Here is a 22931-nt window from a genome sequence, read left to right as displayed (position 1 = left end):
AAAAAGATCCGGTTACATCAAATTATTTGTTCGCGAACCGGATATGACAAACTGCTTTGTTTTGAACTCTCTCTCACAAAAGACACGGAAGAGAAGACAATGCTGAATAAAGTCATAGTTTTTGCTATTTTTGGACCAAAATGTATTTTCAATGCTTCAAAATATTCTAACTGACCCTCTGATGTCACATGGACTACTTTGATGATGTTTTTCTTACCTTTCTGGACATGGACAGTAGACCGTACACACAGCTTCTATGGAGGGACTGAGAGCTCTCGGACTAAATCTAAAATATCTTAAACTGTGTCCCGAAGATACACAGAGGTCTCAAGGGTTTGGAACGACATGAGGGCGAGTTATTAATTACATAATTTTAAAATTGGGTGAACTAACCCTTTAACTTTGCAAAGTCTAGCATCATACCCTTCTCATGGGCATTTAATAATTTTTGACTTTTGAGTTCAAGTAGAACCTTTATTTTTTTTTGGATCATTTTATCTGTAAAAGTAAATCTGCTTAATTATGCACACCTGGTTATGATTTTTACTTCCAGCCTTCATGAATAACTTAATGATTTAATACAAATGGTAGTTATTAGGATTGATGTGGTTTGGAAATGGTAAAGCTTGCTTGGAAAAAAAATATAATCAGAATATCACCTTGCATAATCATGCACACACTGCACTGTATGTGCAAATGGAAGAGGACTGTAAAAAAGTTCTGCTATTATAGCTGTTGGTCTTAACAGGACGTGATCACCAGTCATCTGCCAACGAAAAAAAAAAATTAAGTACAGCCCTTATAAAAAGAAAAACAAAACAAAACAAAAAACAAGTATTTGGTTTAAATGCATTAAAGAGAACACACAACAACAAAGTAAATAGACTGGATTTTAATAAAACAAAATCAGACAGTTTTCAACAAACTATTACATGAAGAAATCAAGGCCCAGATTTTTCAGATAATAGTTTTACAAGCCAAAAGATACAGTGGCTTTTCGTTTCCTTCCCAAGACGACTCTTCCAGCCACACACCACAGAGGATCATGGCTTATAAAAATGACTGACATGCAGCACACAAAATTAAATCACTTATTTTCATGCTATTGTTATGAATATAAAATTGAAGTGGTGATTCACTTTTACTATAGAAGGGTAAATAAAACACGAAATGCCTTGGACCTGGATCCCATCATGACCATTAGAAAACTATCCTGGACAGCTGGACTCGTAAGAAGGGTGAAAAAAAAAAAAAAAAAAAAAATTCAGACCACACTTAATACTAATCTTGGGATGCAGATCTGGAACGGGAGCGGGATTTGGAGCGGGATTTAGAGCGTGAGCCAGACTTGGAGCGAGAGCCAGATTTAGAGCGTGAGACAGACTTAGAGCGAGAGCGTGAATGCCTGTCTGGAGACTTGCCCGGGCTCTTCTCAGCATGAGGTGATGGAGAGCGAGAAGCAGACTTGGCGCGATCCCCGTCGCCATTCTCCATCGGTGAAGCCGATCTACTCCTAGATTTCCTGCTGACCGATTTCTCCTTGGAGCGTCCACGATCCGACTTCACTTTAGAAGTGCTCTTAGAGCGGGACTTGCGCTCGTCAGAGCGGGAGCGAGACTTGCGACTGGTTGATCGACTGCGAGACTTGTGTGTGCGGGAGCGAGAACGGGATTTACGGTTGCGCGAGCGAGACTTGCTCGATGGAGATTTGGAGCGGGACCGGTGTCCCGACCTGGAACGGGAGCGGTGCCGGCGAGAGCGAGACCTACAGAAGACAAACAGCAGCTGAAAGAGGAGATCCAAACAGTCATTTATGCTCAATCAATTTTCATTTTAATACCTTGAGCGAGATCTCGAGTTGCTCCGAGAACGGCTGCTACGGCGACTCCTACTACGAGAACGACGCCGGCTACGAGAACTGGTGGGAGAAAATATGTATAATTAATTTTTGTTAAACATACCTACTCTTATCCCAGCCTAATATGCAAAGTACTATAAACAAATACTAAGGCTGTAATCAAAGCAGCACCCTTCAGCATTCAGATTGGCAATGGACTGTTTGTCCAAACAAAGATGGGAGGGTTTGAGAACAGCCTTTTAACATCATAATCAGCAATTAAATATGACCCAGGATAGAACCGTGTGGTACACCAGGGGTAAAAAGTGCCCAGCAAGATCCCAGTCCTGTGAGATGCCAATGCCAATCTAGGGACACAACACAACCAGGTTCACCAGAAACTGGTGCTTTGCACTTGCTGGTGATAAGTTAACTCACCGAGAGCGGCTGCCAGAGTAGGAGCGACGACGGCGCTGCTTGTCTTCAACAAGACGAATCTTCCTGCCATTGATGTCTGTTCCATCCAGTTTCTCCACAGCTCTCCGCATGTCAGAGTAGGAGCGGAACTCAATCACGCCCTCATTGGCTCGCTCCTTATGGGCATCTGCGTAGGTCACCTCACCTGCCTGTCGCATGAAATCCTGCAAAAGAAAGCCAAACTTCACCTCAACACTGCTGCCGATGGCACGGTACTTCCTTCAATTATAAATAGTGATGCAGAGAGATGATTATTTTACTGAAACTCCTTAACCGTTACCTTGAGGTCTTGCCAACTGCAGCGACTAGACAGATTCTCCACAATGAGACGGTACTCAGTGCGAACAGGAGGGCCATACTTGTCCCTTCCAGGGCGACTTCTGCTGCTGTAACCACCTTTTTAAGAAAAGGGAAGGGAACATAAAAAAGATCTTCTTACAACAGAGAAATCAGGGAAAGACAAGCGCCATTGATTTTACATTAGGACCTAAGAGAAAATACAAGTCATATTTGCCCTCTGTTGCTTATTGCCAACCTGTTCAGACTCAAGAGCAGTTTGCTGCCTCCCAGAAAAGGCACTACTATTTGGATAAAAGAGAAACTGATAAGACACACATAAGGCTGACAAGACCATTCTTGGCCTTTCAGGGCAAAAATGATTTTTCGATAGGCAGCATGATACATTTAAATGTTTTACGATTTAGGATTACAAATCCTTGGCTTGAGCATCTCGACTTGCCCATACAGAAATTCTAGTGTAACCCAATGTCTCCATTTTAGGTATTTCTATTACATCCTGGCTAGAGGCTTTCCATATGGACAACATAGCAATAACTAGTGTCATTCCTCACCATCACCCCTGGTCTATTGGCAAAAGGCTGCGGTCATCTTGGCTTCCGGTTAGGTCAGCCAAAGCATCAAGGGGCAAAGGTCACACACACATTGTAAGGTGAAGAGGCCAAGGCCAAACCGGTCAGGTAGTCATCTTAGCCACAACGACACTTGGACTCAGCCTCAGCCCCCACTGGACTCTTTCAAATTGAAACATCAAGGACTTTGTTATTATGAAAATCAAATTGGAAATAAAATTAGACTTAAACATGGACTTTGATGCTTACTTTCCACTGGGCTAGAACACAAGTTTAAACTCAAGAACAAAAGAAAATGGCATATTGGGAAAAGAAACACTATCATATAAAACACCCTTTATATATAAAAAAAAAATTGGTAGAAGCATGTAATCTAAAACAAAACATGTTTCAAGATCAAATTAGTGAAATTAAAGTGCGGAAAATAAACACTTGAGGAAGGACTTGCCCTGATATTACTGGGCTAAAGACTTAATGTTCATTTATGGCATTTCATTAGCATTACATGAACATCATAATGAAGACAAGGAATCCAGAAAGCTGTGTGCAGCTGATTTGGGTTTCTTTACTAAAAAGGCAGGCAAGGGAAACAAAAACATCATCCTTTTTAATAACATTTTCATCAGCAGCTGAAATGTGATTTTGCCAGCATGGTGTTTGATATTCTGTAAATGCCAATACAGAAATCAAAAACTGCTCGAATTAGCAGCAAAAGGTACAGAGAAAAACAAATAAATAAAAAAAAAACACTTGTAAGCAACACAACACCTGGAGGAGCATAATACTGGGCAGCGAGTTTTGTTACACGCTTGCTTACACTTGTGATATCCTCCAAGAATGATCGTAATAGAAATGTAAAAACAAGTACTCAATGCAATGCATTACTTACTGCTGCGTCCTCCTCCACCACCTCCACCTCCACCATAATAACCCCCTCCTCCTCCTCCTCCTCCTCCATAGCTGTCGCGGTCCCGGCGAGGACCCCGGGCGTGCTCCACCATCACCCGCTCTCCACACAGCTCTTTACCGTTCAGCTCATACACGGCGTCGTCTGCATCATGGGTGTCCTCGAACTCAACGAAGCCGTACCTACGAGCACAGAACGGACGAGGACGGGCATCAGAGCGGTGGACAGATGGAATGGGGTTAGATCCATACATCACTGAACCCCAACAATGTGTGTCACTGATCAAAGCTGCTCCTGGAGGTCAATCTCAAAAGGGTTGGTCATTTGATAATTTTATTGGGTTCTTATAATGCTTTCATTCTAAACACAATCAGATAAGATCTGCCTTTAAAAGACCTACTGTGAAGAATACAAAAAATTATTAATCTTGCATTTGTTTTTACACTTTCAGTTTTCCAAATCCTTGAGACAAATCCAGTCCTCAGCTTGTAATTGAAGATTGCCAAGTACACAAAGTATAAACCTGCAAATTTACTTAACTAATGCAACAGCAACTGAGACACAAATGAAAATCTGGTGCAGTTCTCTCTTATATTGCATAATCAATGTGATTAATTACAACCAGACCAGCAAGTAACGACCTAAATAGGTTTGTCAAAAACTGATACAGGTTTTATAAAGCTTTAAGTATTTTACATTTCTAGTTTGAACGGTTTTAAGCTAGACGTGAAGACCATAACATCCATTAGATAGTCAGGGATTACTAATGTCTTCTGGGGTACTCTGGTTCGTGCTAGGAATCTTTAGCTTATTGCTAACATGCTTTTGTTCGTTGCAAGTGTACGGCCCGGATTGGTTAGTGTGGTTTAACATGTAGTTAGCAAGTGCAAAGTGTTAGGCTTGTCTAAACAGACGGTTTTAAAGCTGTGGGAGGAGTCAGAAATATTAGTTTAAACAGAATAAGTTGAGATCGAAAAACATACCACGTGAAGTGTGTGAGATAGCTTATATAAATGTTAGTTATATTTGTAAAGTCGAAACAGAATTAAGAGTGAATCAGTAAGTGAAGGTGTTATGATGTTGTTTCGTCGTTAGCTCCGCCCATCAGCTCCAGTGTGTGTGCGCGCGCTGCTGCGGTCTCTAGGCCCAAGACAGTGGAGGCGCTTCGGCCGTAAGCGTGACGAGAGATTCAGACTCACATCTGCTTCAACCCTACTGTCTATGGCTTCAACCAACAACCAAAACAAAACACGTCCCGCCGAATAGTGCCCAGTATCACCGCATAACGTTAATCAACCGCCGCGAACAAACAAACTCGCATTCGTTTAAAAAAAGTGGCAAGTCTATTGTTATATAGCTTAAAAACAACAACGTTTAAAATTAACACTTACCTAAAAGTTGCAGCTAAAAACCAACCAGTACCCGTCACAGAATGGTTTAATGGCGGCAGCGCTGCGCGCGGACTCTAGCGTCATCGTCCTCGTGTCGCGCTTTATTATTGTGTCGCGTGCAGATGAAATAACTCACCCGTTCTTCAGATCCACCTCCAGGAGCTTCCCATAGCCTCCGAAGAACCGCTGGATGTCTTTCTCGCGGACATTATAGCTCAGACGGCCGATGTACACTCGAGGCATCTTGACTCCACTCGAGCTCAACAGCAACGGATTATCTCCAGCTTTGAGAACAGCAGAGACAGGCTTTTGTCCGATCGTGAACCGGAAGTTCTTCGATCTTCTTCTTGTACGATTGACAAGCCAATTTATGGTGTATTACCGCCACCAACTGGACTGGAGAATGAAACAGTAACGGGAATGAGGGAAATTATAAGGGGTCAGATGATGCTTTTTTAAAGATTATTATTTCGTGTATTTGGTGTAACAGAATATGTTGGCATGCTTTAATGTTCAAAAACACAATATTTTTCAAATACTGTTCATTACTGTAGGTCCTCTAAGCCCTGCCTCTCTCAAACGCTCGTTTTCTACAAAGTCCCAAAGTCAGAATGACCTCCTCTCCAAGGTTCACGAAACAGTCATAAATAAAATGCATTGCTGTTCTGTTGTAAGTAATCTTAAAGATTCCTGAATGCACCTACTTTCAGAAGAACAAATAAAGTGCGTCTTCTTTCTCCTAGATACACACACAATTAAACTGACGTGAAATGACTCCTTCAACACTGTTACTGAAACCATGCCTTCTTTCTTTGCATGAACATTTGGTTGGCATTACGCAAATCTTCCCACATAGTGATGTAGAGATGTGGGGGCGTGTTTAAACGAGGCATTTTAGGGGGCGTGGCAGAGTCTTAACTTTGATAAAGAATTTCTCTGAGACTATCTTTGAGACTTTAGTCTTTGTAACTTCACAGATCTTCTTCATGCAACAAGAGATTGTAACACTCCAAAGAGAAAGGAAAAATTCAAATCGCATCATATGAACCCTTTAAGAGAGAGAGAAAAAAAGTTTCTTCGATCTAGAGCGCCCCATCCAAACTAACCCTGCGTCCCAATGTTCATACTATCCATCCTAAATACTATGTGTTTGTCCCAAAGCATTGTATTTGGTCTACTATTTACTATTTTGAAGTGTGGATCCATGCACACGGCTAATATTACCCACAATCCTTTGCACTTTGAGATTGAAGGAACCTTTTCACAAGACTGCGATGATGCATTTAACGTTCATAAGCGTTGTAAATCCTCTGAAGTTATTTTTTTAAATATGTACATTTATTACACTATTCTTTGTATTATACTACCTTTGCATAAAAAACAAACAAAAGATAACTAGTTAGAATCATCGGTAGCCAATGACTTCAATAGTTTTTTTCAATAGTCTCTTTTGTAAAGCATGTGAACTGTGCGAGAAGTGCTAAAATGTAAATGTGAACCTTGTATGCAATGCAATATAATTTTTGAATAAAAGTATTATATTTCAAAAGTGTATATTTGTAAAAAATAAGGCTTTAATTTGAAACTAGCTCTTGGCTATATCTTAAACCGCTCTGCAGCCTGAGTGCATGCTTGAGCAGGAAACAAACAAAAAAGAAAGTGCTTTTTAAAATCCACTCTCTTTCATCTATGCTTGATCATGCAGTATCAGCAATTATCAAATGCAATTCTTTAAAACCAAATATACAATCAATCTACAAGTCCTCTCTCAGGTGCAGAAAGGGAGCTGAAGGGAAGGTTACTTAAAGAAAATATAATCTGCATTGACATCTGTGACTGAGAGAGTGACACTAACTTTGATCTCAATCCCAAACATACTGTACCTCAATTCATCATGTTTGGACAGTCTGATTCCTGCCAAAGGGGTGTTAACTTTGTACTGGCTCGTATCATGCCCACACGTTTCCACATTCCACCTTTATTAAATCTGTGCAAAACAGCAAACAAACCGTATTTTGTGCATTGATTGCATAAGCATGTAAATGTTTGTTCACTGCAGAGCTTGCATTAGCCAAAGAAATTAAAATAAAAGAAGAAACAAAACATGCAATACACACTCTTCAATCATATATCATTTCAGCTCAAATGAAAACATTTCATTACTATTACAAATGTGCAATAGAAGAACGCTGATCGTTTCACCACAGGGGAAAAATAAGGTATGACCAAATCCACAATATTTCAAAGTGCTTTCAGTGACTCTGTCAATAGAAATCCATTCAAACTTTACAAAGCATACACTTTTTATTCTAATTCATCATGTATAAAAACCAAAAAAAAAAAAAATAGACTAAATGTTAATGGAAGCAGGCTAGCACAAGAGTTTGACAGACAGTCTCATACTAGCAAGAACCAAACACAGCATTGTCATCAGTTCCTTGTGACGTGACAAACATGTATGCGTCATACTTTGGCATTTAAAAAGATATTTTGATTTTGGTATTTGGCTGTCAAACACAAAACAACTCAAGAAGAAAGAGTGGCGGCATGTAGTGGACACTGAGGCGGTTGATGCTCAATCTTTCAGCTTGCTCTCCAAGAAATCCTGGATTTTGTTAAATTTATCTTCTTGTTGATCCAGGAGATCCAGTATGACTCCCATGGGCGTCTTCTTCAGGCCAACACCCTCGATCTTGTTCTCCAACTTGTTCTTCATGCTGCGAAGTCTCAGAGAAGCGTGGATGAGGATCACTGCAGGGCACAACACAAGACTTCAGCAACAACACCAGGACAGAACACATACGACCCATGAGACTGATGACAGAGAAGGCCATCTCTCCAGTATTCAGAGCTCAGTTGCTCTATTAGTGTTTCCAGTGAACGTGCATCTTTCCCAGTAAGCCCAGGGTACAGTACTGGCCCAGTGGATGCAATGCAGTCTTTCCTTTTGCAGGATATTACTTTTTTAAACATTTACATACAATAAATGAATACAATCTGAACATGTAATTCATAGCTATCATTTTAAATCTTGATTTATTCAGTCTTTAGAGTGCACCGAATGTAGAGTTATTTTGAGACCTCATCACACTTGTAGTCATAGAGCAGACTGCGGTGAAAGGCTCATGCTGTGGTTTCAGGCAGAGACGTTTCCAAGAATCTGATCTGCTAAAACTCAATAAAGTATAATTAGATGATGATGTTTTGTGTTGCTATGACTAGAAGCAAAACATGCTGCTAGATCTCTGCCTGTTTCCCGCTGTACCCTGAAATCCCCGTGCAGTCTGACTCTGAGTGAGTAATAATCATCAAAGAACCGAGGAGAGATCTGTTGATCATGTCTCTGTGACTGATGTACTGAACTAGCTCACATCCTCCAACATTAAAGCCTTAGTTTACACAAGTCTCTGATCATTTACTCACCTTCATGTCGTTCCAAACTTTCTGTTCAAAAAGAGTCTAAGTCCATACAAATCCCCAAATATCTTTGTTTATGTTCCACAGAAGAAATAAAGTCAGGTTAAGAAAGGGTTGCTAATATTTATATTCTATTACAGGTTTTATATTTTGAACTTTCAGTTTTAATTTTGTATTTTAGTTTAATTTGGGTAATTCGGTTATATGCTTGTGTATTTTTTATTATTTCAGGTCTAGATTTTATTCATCTCCAGTTCATAATATTAGTGCTTATTTCAGGTAGTCAAGGCTACATTTTCATCTACTATGTTGGCTTTTCTTTAGTTAGCAAAAATGTTTTAATGATTTTTCAGTGAAAAACTTAAACCAGGAAGTGTTTTCTTTTTGTCAATGAATAATTCATAGGAAGGATTTTTACACTTAAAGTAATAAAAGGCATGTGTCAAACATGAGATGTCATCGATAGAACAGCTGTATTATTATAATAAGACATAAATTATACATAAATACTTTCACTTTCTCTGAGTAACCACTTTATATTCATTTGCAAAAGTAATCCTGCATTTTCACAAATAAAGCTTCCTTATTGGTATTAATGGTTTAATCAGAAAACTTTTAAACTTTCAATTGCATAAAAGGTTCCTTATAGTGAAAAGATCAAATTTTTACATTTTTAAGAAAAGTGCTTCTTTTAAAGAACTGCTTACTGAAAGGTTTTTGTCATTAATGGCATGGCTGTGAAAACCCACTTTTGACGCCTTTATTTCTGAGAGTGTGGGTGACAAATATGCCTGTGAACAGAGTATTTCTACAATGGCACTTGTGACCAAACGTGATGCAGCATCCATCCATATATATATATATATATATATATATATATATATATATATATATATATATATATATATATAAATAAATAATGATCTAACACTAGTACTCACAGAGCATGGGGAATGTGATACCAAAGAGAAACACCATCACTCCTCCACACAGGGACAACAGGAAGTAGCTGATTCCCAGGACACCCACAACAAACAGGGTGGGATTTCTTTTCTTGAAGTTCTTGATCACAGCTTTATTCTCTCCTGCCCACACCGAGCCCATGAAGACCAAAGCCACGACCGCCCCACCAAGAAACATGCCCAGCGGGTTCAGACACCTGCAAACACCACACCACACATCTAATTCACATCAATTATTCACCATTACTGTTATTATAACACACACATAAGTTATCAGTAAAGATATCTTGAGTTATCGGTATTGCTATCATAAGTTATCTGTGTTGCTATCATAAGTTATCGGTAAAGATATCTTAAGTTATTGGTATTGCTATCGTAAATTATCAGTAAATATATGTTGAGTTATGGGTATTGCTATCATTAGTTATCGGTGTTGCTATCATAAGTTATCGGTAAAGATATCTTAAGTTATTGGTATTGCTATCGTAAGTTATCAGTAAATATATGTTGAGTTATGGGTATTGCTATCGTAAGTTATCAGTAAATATATGTTGAGTTATGGGTATTGCTATCATTAGTTATCGGTGTTGCTATCATAAGTTATCGGTAAAGATATCTTAAGTTATTGGTATTGCTATCGTAAGTTATCAGTAAATATATGTTGAGTTATGGGTATTGCTATCGTAAGTTATCGGTGTTGCTATACTAAGTTATCATAAAGATATCTTACGTTATTGGTATTGCTATCGTAAGTTATCAGTAAAGATATCTTGAGTTATGGGTATTGCTATCATAAGTTATCGGTGTTGCTATCATAAGTTATCATAAAGATATCTTACGTTTTGGTATTGCTATTGTAAGTTATCAGTAAATATATCTTGAGCTATGGGTATTGCTATCATAAGTTATCGGTGTTGCTATCATAAGTTATCATAAAGATATCTTAAGTTATTGGTATTGCTATCGTAAGTTATCAGTAAAGATATCTTTAGTTATGGGTATTGTTATCATAAGTTATCGGTGTTGCTATCATAAGTTATCGGTAAAGATATCTTAAGTTATTGGTATTGCTATCGTAAGTTATCAGTAAAGATATCTTGAGTTATGGGTATTGCTATCATAAGTTATCGGTGTTGCTATCATAAGTTATCGGTAAAGATATCTTAAGTTATTGGTATTGCTATCGTAAGTTATCAGTAAAGATATCTTAAGTTGTTGGTATATTTGGTTATATTTCAATTATCTGCATATTAAAAATTATCATTATAGTTATCAGTATATTTATGTTAGTTATCAGTATACTTCTCAAGTTATCGTTATAGTCTAACTTCAGTATGTGTTTATAACAAATATAATGTTATTACGTTGGTGTGTCTGCTAATATAATTGTCATTCTTGGTGTAAACTGGCATTTTTAACCATTGTTTTAACACTTTGGTAGTAATTAACACAGAATATTCGAAGCTTCGGAGGGAGGGGCTAAGCATATTCTTCTCTCTAATAAAGTCAGGAATCTCTGTGTGTCTGTCTGTCTGTTTGCATTTTATATTATGTTGAGAACCATGTTGCTGCGGACCCAAGGAAGTCCAGTGTCACATTTTGGTGGAATATGGACACGTGACACGTTTAGAATTAATCAACTTTTAATAAACTACAGAACAGCACGAGCCAGAAGTGGCGTGCCTCAGGTGGGCAGGGATTATATGCTCCGAGAACGAACACTGCACTAGTGATACAAAACACACAGGTCTGTTAAGAGCTAAAGTTTTAATATAGACACATTATTGTTAGGCTGGGCTTCTGAACTTTTTTTTTTATGGCTGCCGTATTCTCAAGTATTTTCCAAGCAAATTAAGGGCACATTTTTATCATGTGTAAAATTACTGATTACCATGGGGGATAAAACCAGCTAGTTTTTTAAGCCAACGATAATATCCTACTATAGGTGTACTACTTACAGAAGTGGTGTAGACCATTTTCAAACCACACATGTGGCACACCGCCTTTGTCTGAGGTCTTCAACATTTTTGTCTTCTCTTCCAGATGAACTGAATCACAACGTTAAATCATGGAGGATTTATATTCAAGGTCGAATGAGAACCGTTTTGAGGGGGATGCGAGGTGTTTTAGAAAAAAAATGAAGAATATTTGAATCTCAGAACTGAAAATTGAATGAAACCGGACAAAAATCGAATAATCGTATATTCTGGTCCGGGCCTACTGTAAACTGCAATCAAGTGTTGCACAACTCTGACTGAAAGTTAGTGACAGCCTGTGATTGGTTAAGACACATGTGATCCAAGTTAGCGGTTACGCTTTCTCCAATAGTAAGTAATACAGATCCTCTCTTCTCCTAACAATAATATAATCTCTGACCACGCCCTCTATGGCTGCACAATTATTGTAATGCACAGAAGCACAGTTCTGTGATCAACAGTAAGTCTCCACTCGAAGGCCAGAGGGCGCTCTCTTGCTGAAAATCCAATTCAAAATCCAATCCGATTCAACGTGACAAATAAATACACGACTACAACAAAATATGGTTTATCTGAGTTCTTATTATTATAATTTCCATCATAATAAAGTATATCTATAATGAAATGCTAATCGACATATTCATTATTACTGCTTAGAATACAGTGAAATATTGTGTGCCTTAATTATTCTGTTTGAGAAGCCACATAATCTCACAGAAGAGTTTATTTTAAGTGAAGTGAGTTTGGAGTAAAAACGTTATTAAATGTGCTATTTTCACGTGCTCTCAGATGGAGCAGCATTTACTACACTACGCCGAGCCGTAGTTCACTGAGAAGATACGCAAACAGCTGTCATTATCGCCAAAGATTTTGTCGATTTCATAATCCTACGATTATACCTGATTAGCAGGTGATGTAGATTTAATGATTTACTGCTGATTACAGAACTGGCTTTACTGACTAAATGTTCATGACAATCGTGATTAATTGCGTTTGATTAATCGTGCAGCCTAAAGCACTCTAACTAATATTCAGTTTAAGATGGAAATATGTCACTACACTGAAATAAAGTTGGTAGCAACGTCCGGTTCACAGAGACTTAAAACTTAAGTTAATTAAGATTTAAATTTTTTTTATGTTTGTTTAAAACTTAGTTTTTAGAGTGTTACTTGCATGCTATTATATTTAATTTACAGGGTATAACAGGGCTGAAGTGCCTTGGGGTAAAAGGTGTCTTTGATATTATTTTCCTCTAAACCACTAGAAGGCACATAAACGTGACGTAACACTTTCCAAAACATATGCTTGTATTTTTTGTCTGATCCTTGACGCGATCGCGTGCAGCAGCACAAAGTAGATTCTGTGCTTACTTGATCTAATATTTTATGTGTTTTTAAATGTTGTAGATTTAAATAGCAAATGAGAATCACTAAAATTAAGTAATATATTATGAGACAAAGGACTCCTTTATGATTTTCAGTTTTGTTTAAGATAACTGAAGCAACTATTTTTAAATAACGAAAAAATATGTAAAATTATGGTCCTTGGGGTTAAAAGCGCCCCGCTGTTGGGATTTAAAGCGTGCAGTAATTATCATGATAATTAATAGATGGCTGCCTTTTCCATTTGTTGACATGACATGGTTAGATTCAGATGGTAGATATCATATATTATGTTGGGTGCCCATATTAGAAATAATCACCATGTTTAGAATGAAACACGATATTGATCATATTATTTTATAAAATATAATTTGTTGTTACTACTGTTAACATATATTCACTTATTATTGGATCTCCTTCAATACAGTATCTTTACTAATTAAAATCATTTTTCTGTATTTTAAAATATATTTTCATATTAATGTATTTTAATGACAGTATATTTGTTGAAAAAAAATATTCCTTTATTTTTCAAAACAAGCAGAAAAATGTACAAACTTTAAGTGATTGTTTTGAACAAGTATAAACTTAGACATTATTTAAGTATTTGTATGTTGTACCCTTGTGTGGGGTGAAAGTGAAGTGACATTGAGCCAAGTATGGTGACCCATACTCTCTGCATTTAACCCATCCGAAATGCACACACACAGAGCAGTGAGCACACACACACACACACTGTGAGCACACACCCGGAGCAGTGGGCAGCCATTTATGCTGCGGCGCCCGGGGAGCAGTTGGGGGTTCGATGCCTTGCTCAAGGGCACCTAAGTCGTGGTATTGAAGGTGGAGAGATAGCTGTTCATGCACTACCCCCACCCACAATTCCATCCGGCCCGAGACTAGAACTCACAACCCTTCGATTGGGAGTCCAACCCTCTAACCATTAGGCCACGACTTCCCCATGACTTCCCCAAAGGCCACTGATAAAAGGCCCCTCTTGCCACCTCATACACGTATTTAAGATTTTTAAACAAAATAAACAACTTGAATGATTTATTTTCACACAAAATCTGTTGCTCCTAATGTTCAATACAACGTATATATTTTTTCTGCAATTATACATTTCAGGAACAGTGAATGGCACAACTATTAAATTTAATAATATTTGTATTTATTTACTCTTGGGACTTTTAAACATGTTAGGTAACATGTCACGGTACTCCGGAATCCTGTTTGTATCATTTGTCATAAAACGAGCTGCGTTTGTAAGCAGTGAAGCACATTCCAGAGGCTGCAGTGACTCACTGATTCCAGAACAGCACACAGAGAAAGAAGGGTGTGTCCAGCTTCAACACATCCCTCACAGCGACACAAACACTTCTCACGACTCCTTACAGTCAACGCATTCAATGGAGGATGAGTTTGCTCTAGCCAAACTGCGTACGACATTTATTCAAGCTTATACAAATAATAAACACGCACAGCACTCTGGACCAATGTTTGATAACAGACTGAATGATGCCTACACTAGTAAACATAAATGATTAAGGCATTTAAGACCTTTACGTACCCGACAATCAGAATTACAACGATAGCGGCTGCAAAGTAGTTGGTCTGATAATAAAGCAGATTGCTGATCACTCTGTTATTCCATTTGCTTAAATCAGACACGTTGGGTTTGGAGAAGCTGTCAAAACCAGGGAAGAAATCCCCCCACGGTCTGAAGGGCGCGAGCTCCATCCCTGCCATGATGACTGTGAGCAAGGGCTGGACAGGAATAGATTAAGACGCGTTGGGAATCGAGAGTCGACTCCTAGGATTCGAATCAAATGGAATCGACTCCTCATTCAGAGCCGTTTTCAGTCCAACAAGGCTATGGTGCCTCTCTGAAGAAGACTGCAGCATCAAACGAAACCTTGCATATCTCGGCTGCTGCGTCATCAAACGTGGCTGAACGTCGATCCACGAAAATGATCTGAATGACGTGTAGTACTGAGCAGTCATCCGTTTGAGACCCATAGTGAACCATACTTGCATTAATTCGCATCTTGCTTGCTAATAGTGTTAGAAGTCTAATTCTTTTCAACGATTCAGAGATTATTTTAGGGTAGAATATGGCTTATGTTGTTTACATTTTGAGCGTTGCACGACGTGAACGATGATGTTTATCTTATTTTCTTGTAAATTTCTAACCTTTCTATCAGCCAATAATAATTCTGATAAAAAGAGTTGAAATAAACGCATGTCCACTGCTGAGCTGTGGTTTATGACTATCATGCACAGATCAAATTACTATTTATAATAAATCATTGATACACAAATGTATCACTTTTTTTTCTTTTCTTTTTTTCTTTTTTTACAAATAAAGCTTCATATTGTGAGAAGGCTACGTTCTACGAACTTTATCCTGCAGTCATGGCGAAATTAGATCCAGTTTAAAAAAAATAATCGAAAACAACAGTGGGGAATCGACTCTTGGAATTGATTCCCATTGATTCCAGTACCATGAATCAGAATCGGACTCGATTCCAAAAATCTCGGAATCGAACAGTCCTACTGCGATCTCTGACGCAAAGCGATGATTAAGCACGTTGACTGAGCGACGTTCACGTGACACATAGCAAGAGTAGGCGGGGCTTGTGACCAAACCTGTTCTATGGTTGGTCAAGAACGATGAATCAAGTTAATAATAATCCTTCTATTTATTTATGTATTTGTTTTAACAATTAACTGCTAGCAACGTTTCTCAGTGTTAAAATTCGATTGTAGGCCTACATGTTTATTTTCTTTTTGCTGACAGGATAGACCAATCACAGTCTTAGTGACATTTAATAATGTATTTTATTATATTTATATAATTTTTTATTATTATATGTATATATACACTACAGGTTAATCTCAATAAATTAGAATGACATGGAAAAGTTCATTTATTTCAGTAATTCAACTCAAATTGTGAAAATCGAGGATTAAATAAATTAATTGCACACAGACTGAAGTAGTTTAGGTCTTTGGGTCTTTTAATTGTGATGATTTTGCTTCACATTTAACAAAAACCAACCTACAAAAATTCATTATCTCAACAAATTAGAATACTTCATAAAACACACACACACACACACACACACACACACACACACACACACATATATATATATATATATATATATATAAACCTTTTTAGTCAATTGTTGACCTTATGGAAAGTATGTTAATTTACTGTACATGTACTCAATACTCGGTAGGGGCTCCTTTTGCTTTAATGACTGCCTCAATTCGGCGTTGCATGGAGGTGATCAGTTTGTGGCACTGCTGAGCTGGTATGGAAGCACAAGTTTCTTTGACAGTGGCCTTCAACTCATCTGCATTTTTTGGTCTCTTGTTCCCTCTCGAGAACGGTCTCTCGACATGGCGTTAACGCCTTGGGGACTCCCTTCCTTCCTAACCTACCTGAAATCCTATTGCACAATGCCAGTGAAGTTGCAACTCTCACTGGCCAATGCCAGACAAGACGGCAAATATGGGCGGGGCCTCGCCACTATATATTGTGCCGTGCTGGCAGCATAACCTCGGAATCTTCCTCTTTCAATTATCCTACGAGACAGCTGTTGAGAAGACGCAAGAAGACGGATTTCCCTCTTGGCGTTCCAGCATGTCGAAAGTTTGCACGCTGTGTTCGGGGGCCTATCGAGGCCCCATACACCCACGAGTTCTGCATCCGTTGCCTGGGTCTCGCCCATGCGGAGGCAGCACTCAACGGGTCAGGCTGCCCACACTGCGAAGAATTCTCAGTGCGGGTGCTTAGGGCCCGGAAGAATATCGCCCTCGGTGATTTCTCTCGGCAATGTCAACAGCCGCACGTGGGCGACCGCGCGGAATGGCGCAATTCACCCCCCCCCCCCCCCCCCCCCCCCCGCTCTCCAATGTGCTTGGAGGAGGATCTTCAACCTGCCGCTGGAGCATTCATTCAATGCGGCAGGGGACGACGATTTCGACGAGGCGCTGTCCCTAACGACGTCCGAGAAGGACTGGGCCCGCTCTCCAGAGGAGCGCTCTGAAGTGGAGGAACACGCTGCATTCCAGGATGAACTCATCCGGATTCTCACTAAGGCCGTGAGTGGTCTAGGCTTAGAGTGGGAATCCCCCGACGAACCAGCTAAGAGCAAGCTGGATTCTTGGTTCCTTTACTCGGGCCGCCGAGCTGCTGCTCTGGGGAAACGAGCCCCATTCCTCCCAGACCTGCATGACGAGGTGGGTCGAAAATTTTAACCAAAGTCGATGGAGCGGAAGCCCGTGGATATACGCGCATCCATCGCTGTGCAGCTCTGCCCCTCCTCTGTTTCCCTGAAGACAGGGGCTACGCTGCCGTCAAGGCCCTGTCGTTTGACCGCACATGTAGCGGACAAAGTGTACGCGGCCTCGGGAGAAGCAATTTCTGCTCTGCTCATGCCCAGGTGTCAGGTGTCGGACCTCCGCAGCCGCGGCTTGCTCTCGACATCTCGCACACACACAATTCAATCATTCAACAGAAGATTTGCGCTCCCCGCTGATCGGCGTAGCACGACCCTCCCTAACACACAGCGCTCCCACTCGTCCCGTGAGTTTTCTGATAATGACCCCGGTACACAGAAGCATCATTCAGAATGCAGAGGGCGAGGCAATTCGCCCTCTGTGTCTTTTTGCGAGCGCATGGCGATCTATTCCGGGCATTTCGGCTTGGTTGCGAAACGTCATAGAGAACGGCTACACACTTAAGTTTCGACGCAGACCACCCCGGTTCGATGGCATGGTCATGTCGACGGTTCCGGCTCACAATGAGCGGGTTCTGAGACAAGAAATTCTCAATCTCCTTGCGAAACGTGCGATAGAAGTGGTCCCGCCGAGCGAGAGAGAGAGCAGGTTTTACAGCCGGTACTTTGTCGTTCCCAAGAAAGGTGGTGGTCTCCGTCCAATATTAGACCTGAGACCCAGCAACCGTGCGTTGTACGTGCTGAAACCATGGCAGAACCCCGACTTGTACCAGCGCGGTGTCCAGATGGGTCTGGTCACGCGGCGGAAAGTGGTCACGACGGACGCGTCGACGACGGGCTGGGGAGCTCATTGTGATGGCTTTCCGGCTTCGGGCCACTGGAAAGAGTCAGAAAGAACGTGGCACATAAATCGCCTTGAGCTGAGAGCGGTTTCTTTAGCCCTTCAGAGTTTTATGACGCAAATCAGGGGGCACCACGTGCTGATTCGTACAGACAACATGACGGTGGTATCGTACATAAACCGCCAGGGCGGAGTACACTCGAAAGCCCTGTACAGCCAGGCAGCACGCCTTTTGCTGTGGGCCGATCATCATCTGCTCTCCATTCAAGCAGCACACATTCCGGGATGCCTGAACAGTGGCGTGGATATGCTTTCAAGGAACGGGATTCCTCAAGGAGAATGGAGACTGAACCCTGGGACAGTGAGGCTGATCTGGGAACAGTTTGGGAAAGTGGAGGTGGACCTGTTCGCGACAGAGGAGAACACGCATTGCCCTCTGTTCTTCTCGCTGTGGATGCACTCACAATGCCGTGGCCGAATGCCCATCTGTATGCATTCCCCCCGCTAAAGATTTTGTCACAAGTGCTGAACAAAATCAGAGAGGGGACAGCGTCAGTGTTATTAGTCACTCCGTACTGGCCGAACAGGCCTTGGTTTCCCGATCTTCTAGAAATACTAGATCTCCTGTCTCAGGCAGACGGCTCAATATGGCACCCCAACCCAGAATGGTGGAAACTTCAGGTGTGGATGGTGTGCGGGAACCGGTAAACCCGGGTTCGTTGTCTCACCACGTGATGTACAAAATTGCGTAGGCGCTAGCCCCTTCTACGAGACGCCTGTACGCTTGTAAATGGGCAGTCTTTGAGAGGTGGTGTAAATCGAATGGTCGGGACCCGGAAAGCTGCCCCGTGTCTGACATTCTGGATTTTCTGCAACAACGAATGGATGGCGGCAGTATGCCCTCTACACTTAAGGTTTATGTTGCAGCTATCTCAGCTTTTCACGCTGCTGTTGACAGGTGCTCAGTTGGGAAACACGATCTAGTGATGAGATTATTGAGAGGCGCGAGAAGACTAAAACCCTCCCGCCCCCCTACAATGCCATCCTGGGATCTGGCTCTGGTGCTGGGAGCACTAGCCCTCCAGCCATTCGAGCCACTTCAGTCTGTCAGCTTGAAGGAGCTCACGCTTAAAACCGCGCTGCTGCTCGCCCTTGCTTCGTGCAAGCTCGTGGGGGATTTGTAAGCGCTCTCTGTGAATGCAGACTGTATGCAGTTTGGACCAGGTGATTGTTACGTCACGCTCAAGCCAAAATTTGGCTATGTGCCTAAATCGCTCTCGACACCATTTAGAGCGCAAGTGGTGGCTCTTTATGCCTTTTCTCCAGAATCGGAGACTTCATTGGCCGGCACCTATTGCCTTGGCATATTCTAGCCGTGGTATGAAATGTCCTATTGGTGTTCGAGCCCATTCGACGAGGGCTGGCTCCTCCTCGTGGTCATGGACTAAGGGAGTTTCTATCAAAGATATTTGTATGGCGGCTGGATGGTCTTCGCAGAATACCTTCGCCAGATTCTACAACTTGGACATGCAGTCATTAGCCTCACAGGTTCTATCGGTGAGTACAACCTGTGGTTCTTTCTGCAACCACTAGCCGCTCGACGGCGCTGGTGGTTTCGACCAGGTCCTGTAGGGAGAGGTTCAGACTGTAACGCCTCATACGGTCATCCCCTATGTGTGCCCAACATTTCCTTCTAATGGTTGTTGCACTGTTTTGCTATACGCTTGTATGTGGGTTCACAGGACTGTGTCATATTTGTATAGCTATGGGGCTGCATCTCTTTCAGACATGATTTTTAAATAACTTGATTGGTCCCCCTCACGGGAATCTATATCCAATCCCTTCGAGGCATGTCGCAGGGTCGTATCTGATTGGCTGGGCATTCACTTTATCTTTAATGTATACAATAATTATGATTGCTCCGCCGAGGCTGAGCCTTTTTATTCGCTGTTCCCACGGCGTTGTTCTATACAGTCCCCAAGGCGTTAACGCCATGTCGAGAGACCGTTCATCATGTCGAGAGGGAACGTCTCCGGTTACTGTCGTAACCTCGGTTCCCTGAGAGACGGGAACGAGACATGGCGTAGGCCGCCATGTTCACTGCTCAGTTCTGCTGTACTGTCAATTCAGTCGGAAGATTCTGAGGTTATGCCGCCAACACGGCACAATATATATTGGCGAGGCCCCGCCCATTTTTGCCGTCTTGTCTGGCATTGGCCAGTGAGAGTTGCAACCTCACTGGCGTTTTGCAATAGGATTTCAGGTAGGTTAGGAAGGAAGGGAGTCCCCGAGGCATTAACGCCATGTCTCGTTCCCGTCTCTCAGGGAACCGAGGTTACGACAGTAACCGGAGATGTTTCTCATCTTCCTCTTGACAATAACCCATAGATTCTCTTTGGGGTTCAGGTCTGATGAGTTTGCTGGCCAGTCAAGCACACCATGGTCATTTAACCAACTTTTGCAGCTTTTGGCAGTGTGGGTAGGTACCAAGATTTCTTGGTAAGTGGGTGCAGTGTCTTTGGTTTTCAAAAATCACAATGGACCAACTACAGCAGATGACATTGCATCCCAAATCAGCACAGACTGTGAAAAACCTCAACTTCAAGCAAGCTTCTCCACCCTTCCTCCAGACTCTAGGACATTTGGTTTCCAAATGAAATACAAAACTTGATCTCATCTGAAAAGATGACTTTGGTCCACTAGGCAACAGTCCAGTTCTTCTTCTCCTTAGCTCAGGTAAAACGCCTCTGACATTGTCTTTAGTTCAGGAGTGGCTTAACAAAAGGAATACGATAACTGTAGCCTTGTAGACCAATTCCTTGACACGTCTGTGTTTGGTGGCTCTTGATGCCTTGACCCCAGCCTCAGTCCATTCCTTGTGAAGTTCACTCAAATTCTTGAATCGATTTTTCTTGACAATCCTCATAAGGCTGTGGTTCTCTCGGTTGGTTGTGCATCTTTTCCTTCCACTCAACTTTCTGTTAAAATGCTTGGATACAGCACTCTGTGAACAGCAAGCTTCTTTGGTAATGAATAGCCGGGTTTCCACTATCGAGCTTAAACCGGGCGTACTAGTGCGTGCCAGGGCTAGTCTCGTTTCCACTGTCACTTCCGGTGCTTGATCTTGCCTCGCTGGGTCTTCCTATACAAATAAGTGTATTTCAGTGTGATTAATTTTGAGTCCTGATAAATTAAATCAATATGATCAATGTATCACTTATTCTATAGTAAAACATTGATGCTTTTGAATTTGAATATATAACAAAGCATGCAAACAAACAGTCGCTTTTATAGTGTGTGATCGTGCATGTTCCAGTGACTTATTTCTTAGTTTTCTGATAACTTCTCTTTGTTGGTGAAATTATGAGGTTGCGTGACGTTGTTCTGAGAGGTGTGTAAAGGGCGTGTTTTAGTGACGAGCAGTGGAGCTTCAGGCTACACTGTGGAAACCCTGCGCTATTCTGGCCTCGGTGTTACTGGCCCGAGGCTATTGGCCATGCCCGGCCCACTTTAAGCCCTGGCTCGCACTGGCCCGACAGTGGAAACACAGCTAATGTTTGTGGCTTATCCTCCTTGTGAAGGGTGTCATTGATTATCTTCTGGACAACTGTCAGATCAGCAGTCTTCCCCATGATTGTGAAGCATAGTGAACCAAACTGAGAAACCATTTTAAAGGCTTTTGAATTTATTTAATACACAAGTTTGGCAATTTGAGTTAAATTACTGAAATAAATGAACTTTTACATGACATTCTAATTTATTGAGATGCACCTGTATATTATAAATTATTATAATAATTGTATTTAAAATTTAAAAATAAAATATTTACATTTTTTTTTTCTGGATTTCTTATTTTTTCAGATACAAATTTTCTTTCATTAGATTTAGATATAGGAGTATACATTATAGTTTACCTATATCCCCAGTAAGAAGAAGAATGCCCTGAGATTCAGGTGGCTGAAGATGAGATTTATGTTACACACAAAGATTTCATTTTTTGATTTGTTATTATAATATTTTTGCTTTTATTTTATTATTATTTAAAAGGATGAGCTATTTTTATTTTAAAAAAATTACATCAACAACATAATACAATTTTAATATTTTTTATTGCAATTAAGACTACACAATTATTTTGAGATTTTAACAATTTTATAACTCTGTATGAATCTGTAAAATCAATTTAAAATCATATTGAAAATTATAGCGCTTTGCATTATTGAATTAAGAGATTCTTATAAGTTTGCTCATCAGTTATGGGGTCCCCACTTTTCATTCAATTGACAGTAAATATATATATATATATATATATATATATATATATATATATATATATTTGATTTAATTTCATATTTCATACTTTTTTATAAAAGATTTAAGATTTTTTTTTATTTTATACAAATATTATTGATTATCATCAGTCAATTGTACAAATATACCCTGTTCGGTGTGTGCAGGGATTATTCAGTAATATTCCTACATCACTAAAAATAAATAAATAAACAGAAAATACTATACATACAGGCACATAACAACATAACTAAATGTTTTAATTATTTCAGTCTACAATTTGACATTCATAAACTATTCCTCTGACATATTTTGATGACACATGATGTGTA

At 40.5% G+C, this 22931-nt stretch overlaps 2 protein-coding genes across 2 annotated transcripts; both read right to left on the bottom strand.

Moving 5' to 3' along the window:
- Positions 1-877: 877 nt before the first annotated feature.
- Positions 878-5818, bottom strand: LOC113040994 (serine/arginine-rich splicing factor 6-like). Its single transcript, XM_026199237.1, has 6 exons — positions 5618-5818; positions 4073-4272; positions 2595-2710; positions 2276-2478; positions 1841-1918; positions 878-1765 (listed from the first exon to the last, which is right to left on the bottom strand). The coding sequence occupies exons 1-6, from the start codon at positions 5722-5724 to the stop codon at positions 1282-1284; spliced, it is 1188 nt and encodes a 395-aa protein (XP_026055022.1). The 5' UTR covers positions 5725-5818; the 3' UTR covers positions 878-1281.
- A 1621-nt stretch (positions 5819-7439) lies between these two features.
- LOC113040995 (PRA1 family protein 3-like) lies at positions 7440-15002 on the bottom strand. Its single transcript, XM_026199238.1, has 3 exons — positions 14789-15002; positions 9840-10057; positions 7440-8232 (listed from the first exon to the last, which is right to left on the bottom strand). The coding sequence occupies exons 1-3, from the start codon at positions 14965-14967 to the stop codon at positions 8057-8059; spliced, it is 573 nt and encodes a 190-aa protein (XP_026055023.1). The 5' UTR covers positions 14968-15002; the 3' UTR covers positions 7440-8056.
- Between the last annotated feature and the right edge of the window lie 7929 nt (positions 15003-22931).

This window comes from Carassius auratus, chromosome 23, assembly GCF_003368295.1.
Source record: "Carassius auratus strain Wakin chromosome 23, ASM336829v1, whole genome shotgun sequence".
Taxonomy (NCBI): Eukaryota; Metazoa; Chordata; class Actinopteri; order Cypriniformes; family Cyprinidae; genus Carassius; species Carassius auratus.
Note: the sequence above shows the minus strand (reverse complement) of the source record. Positions and strands in the feature narration are given on the sequence as shown.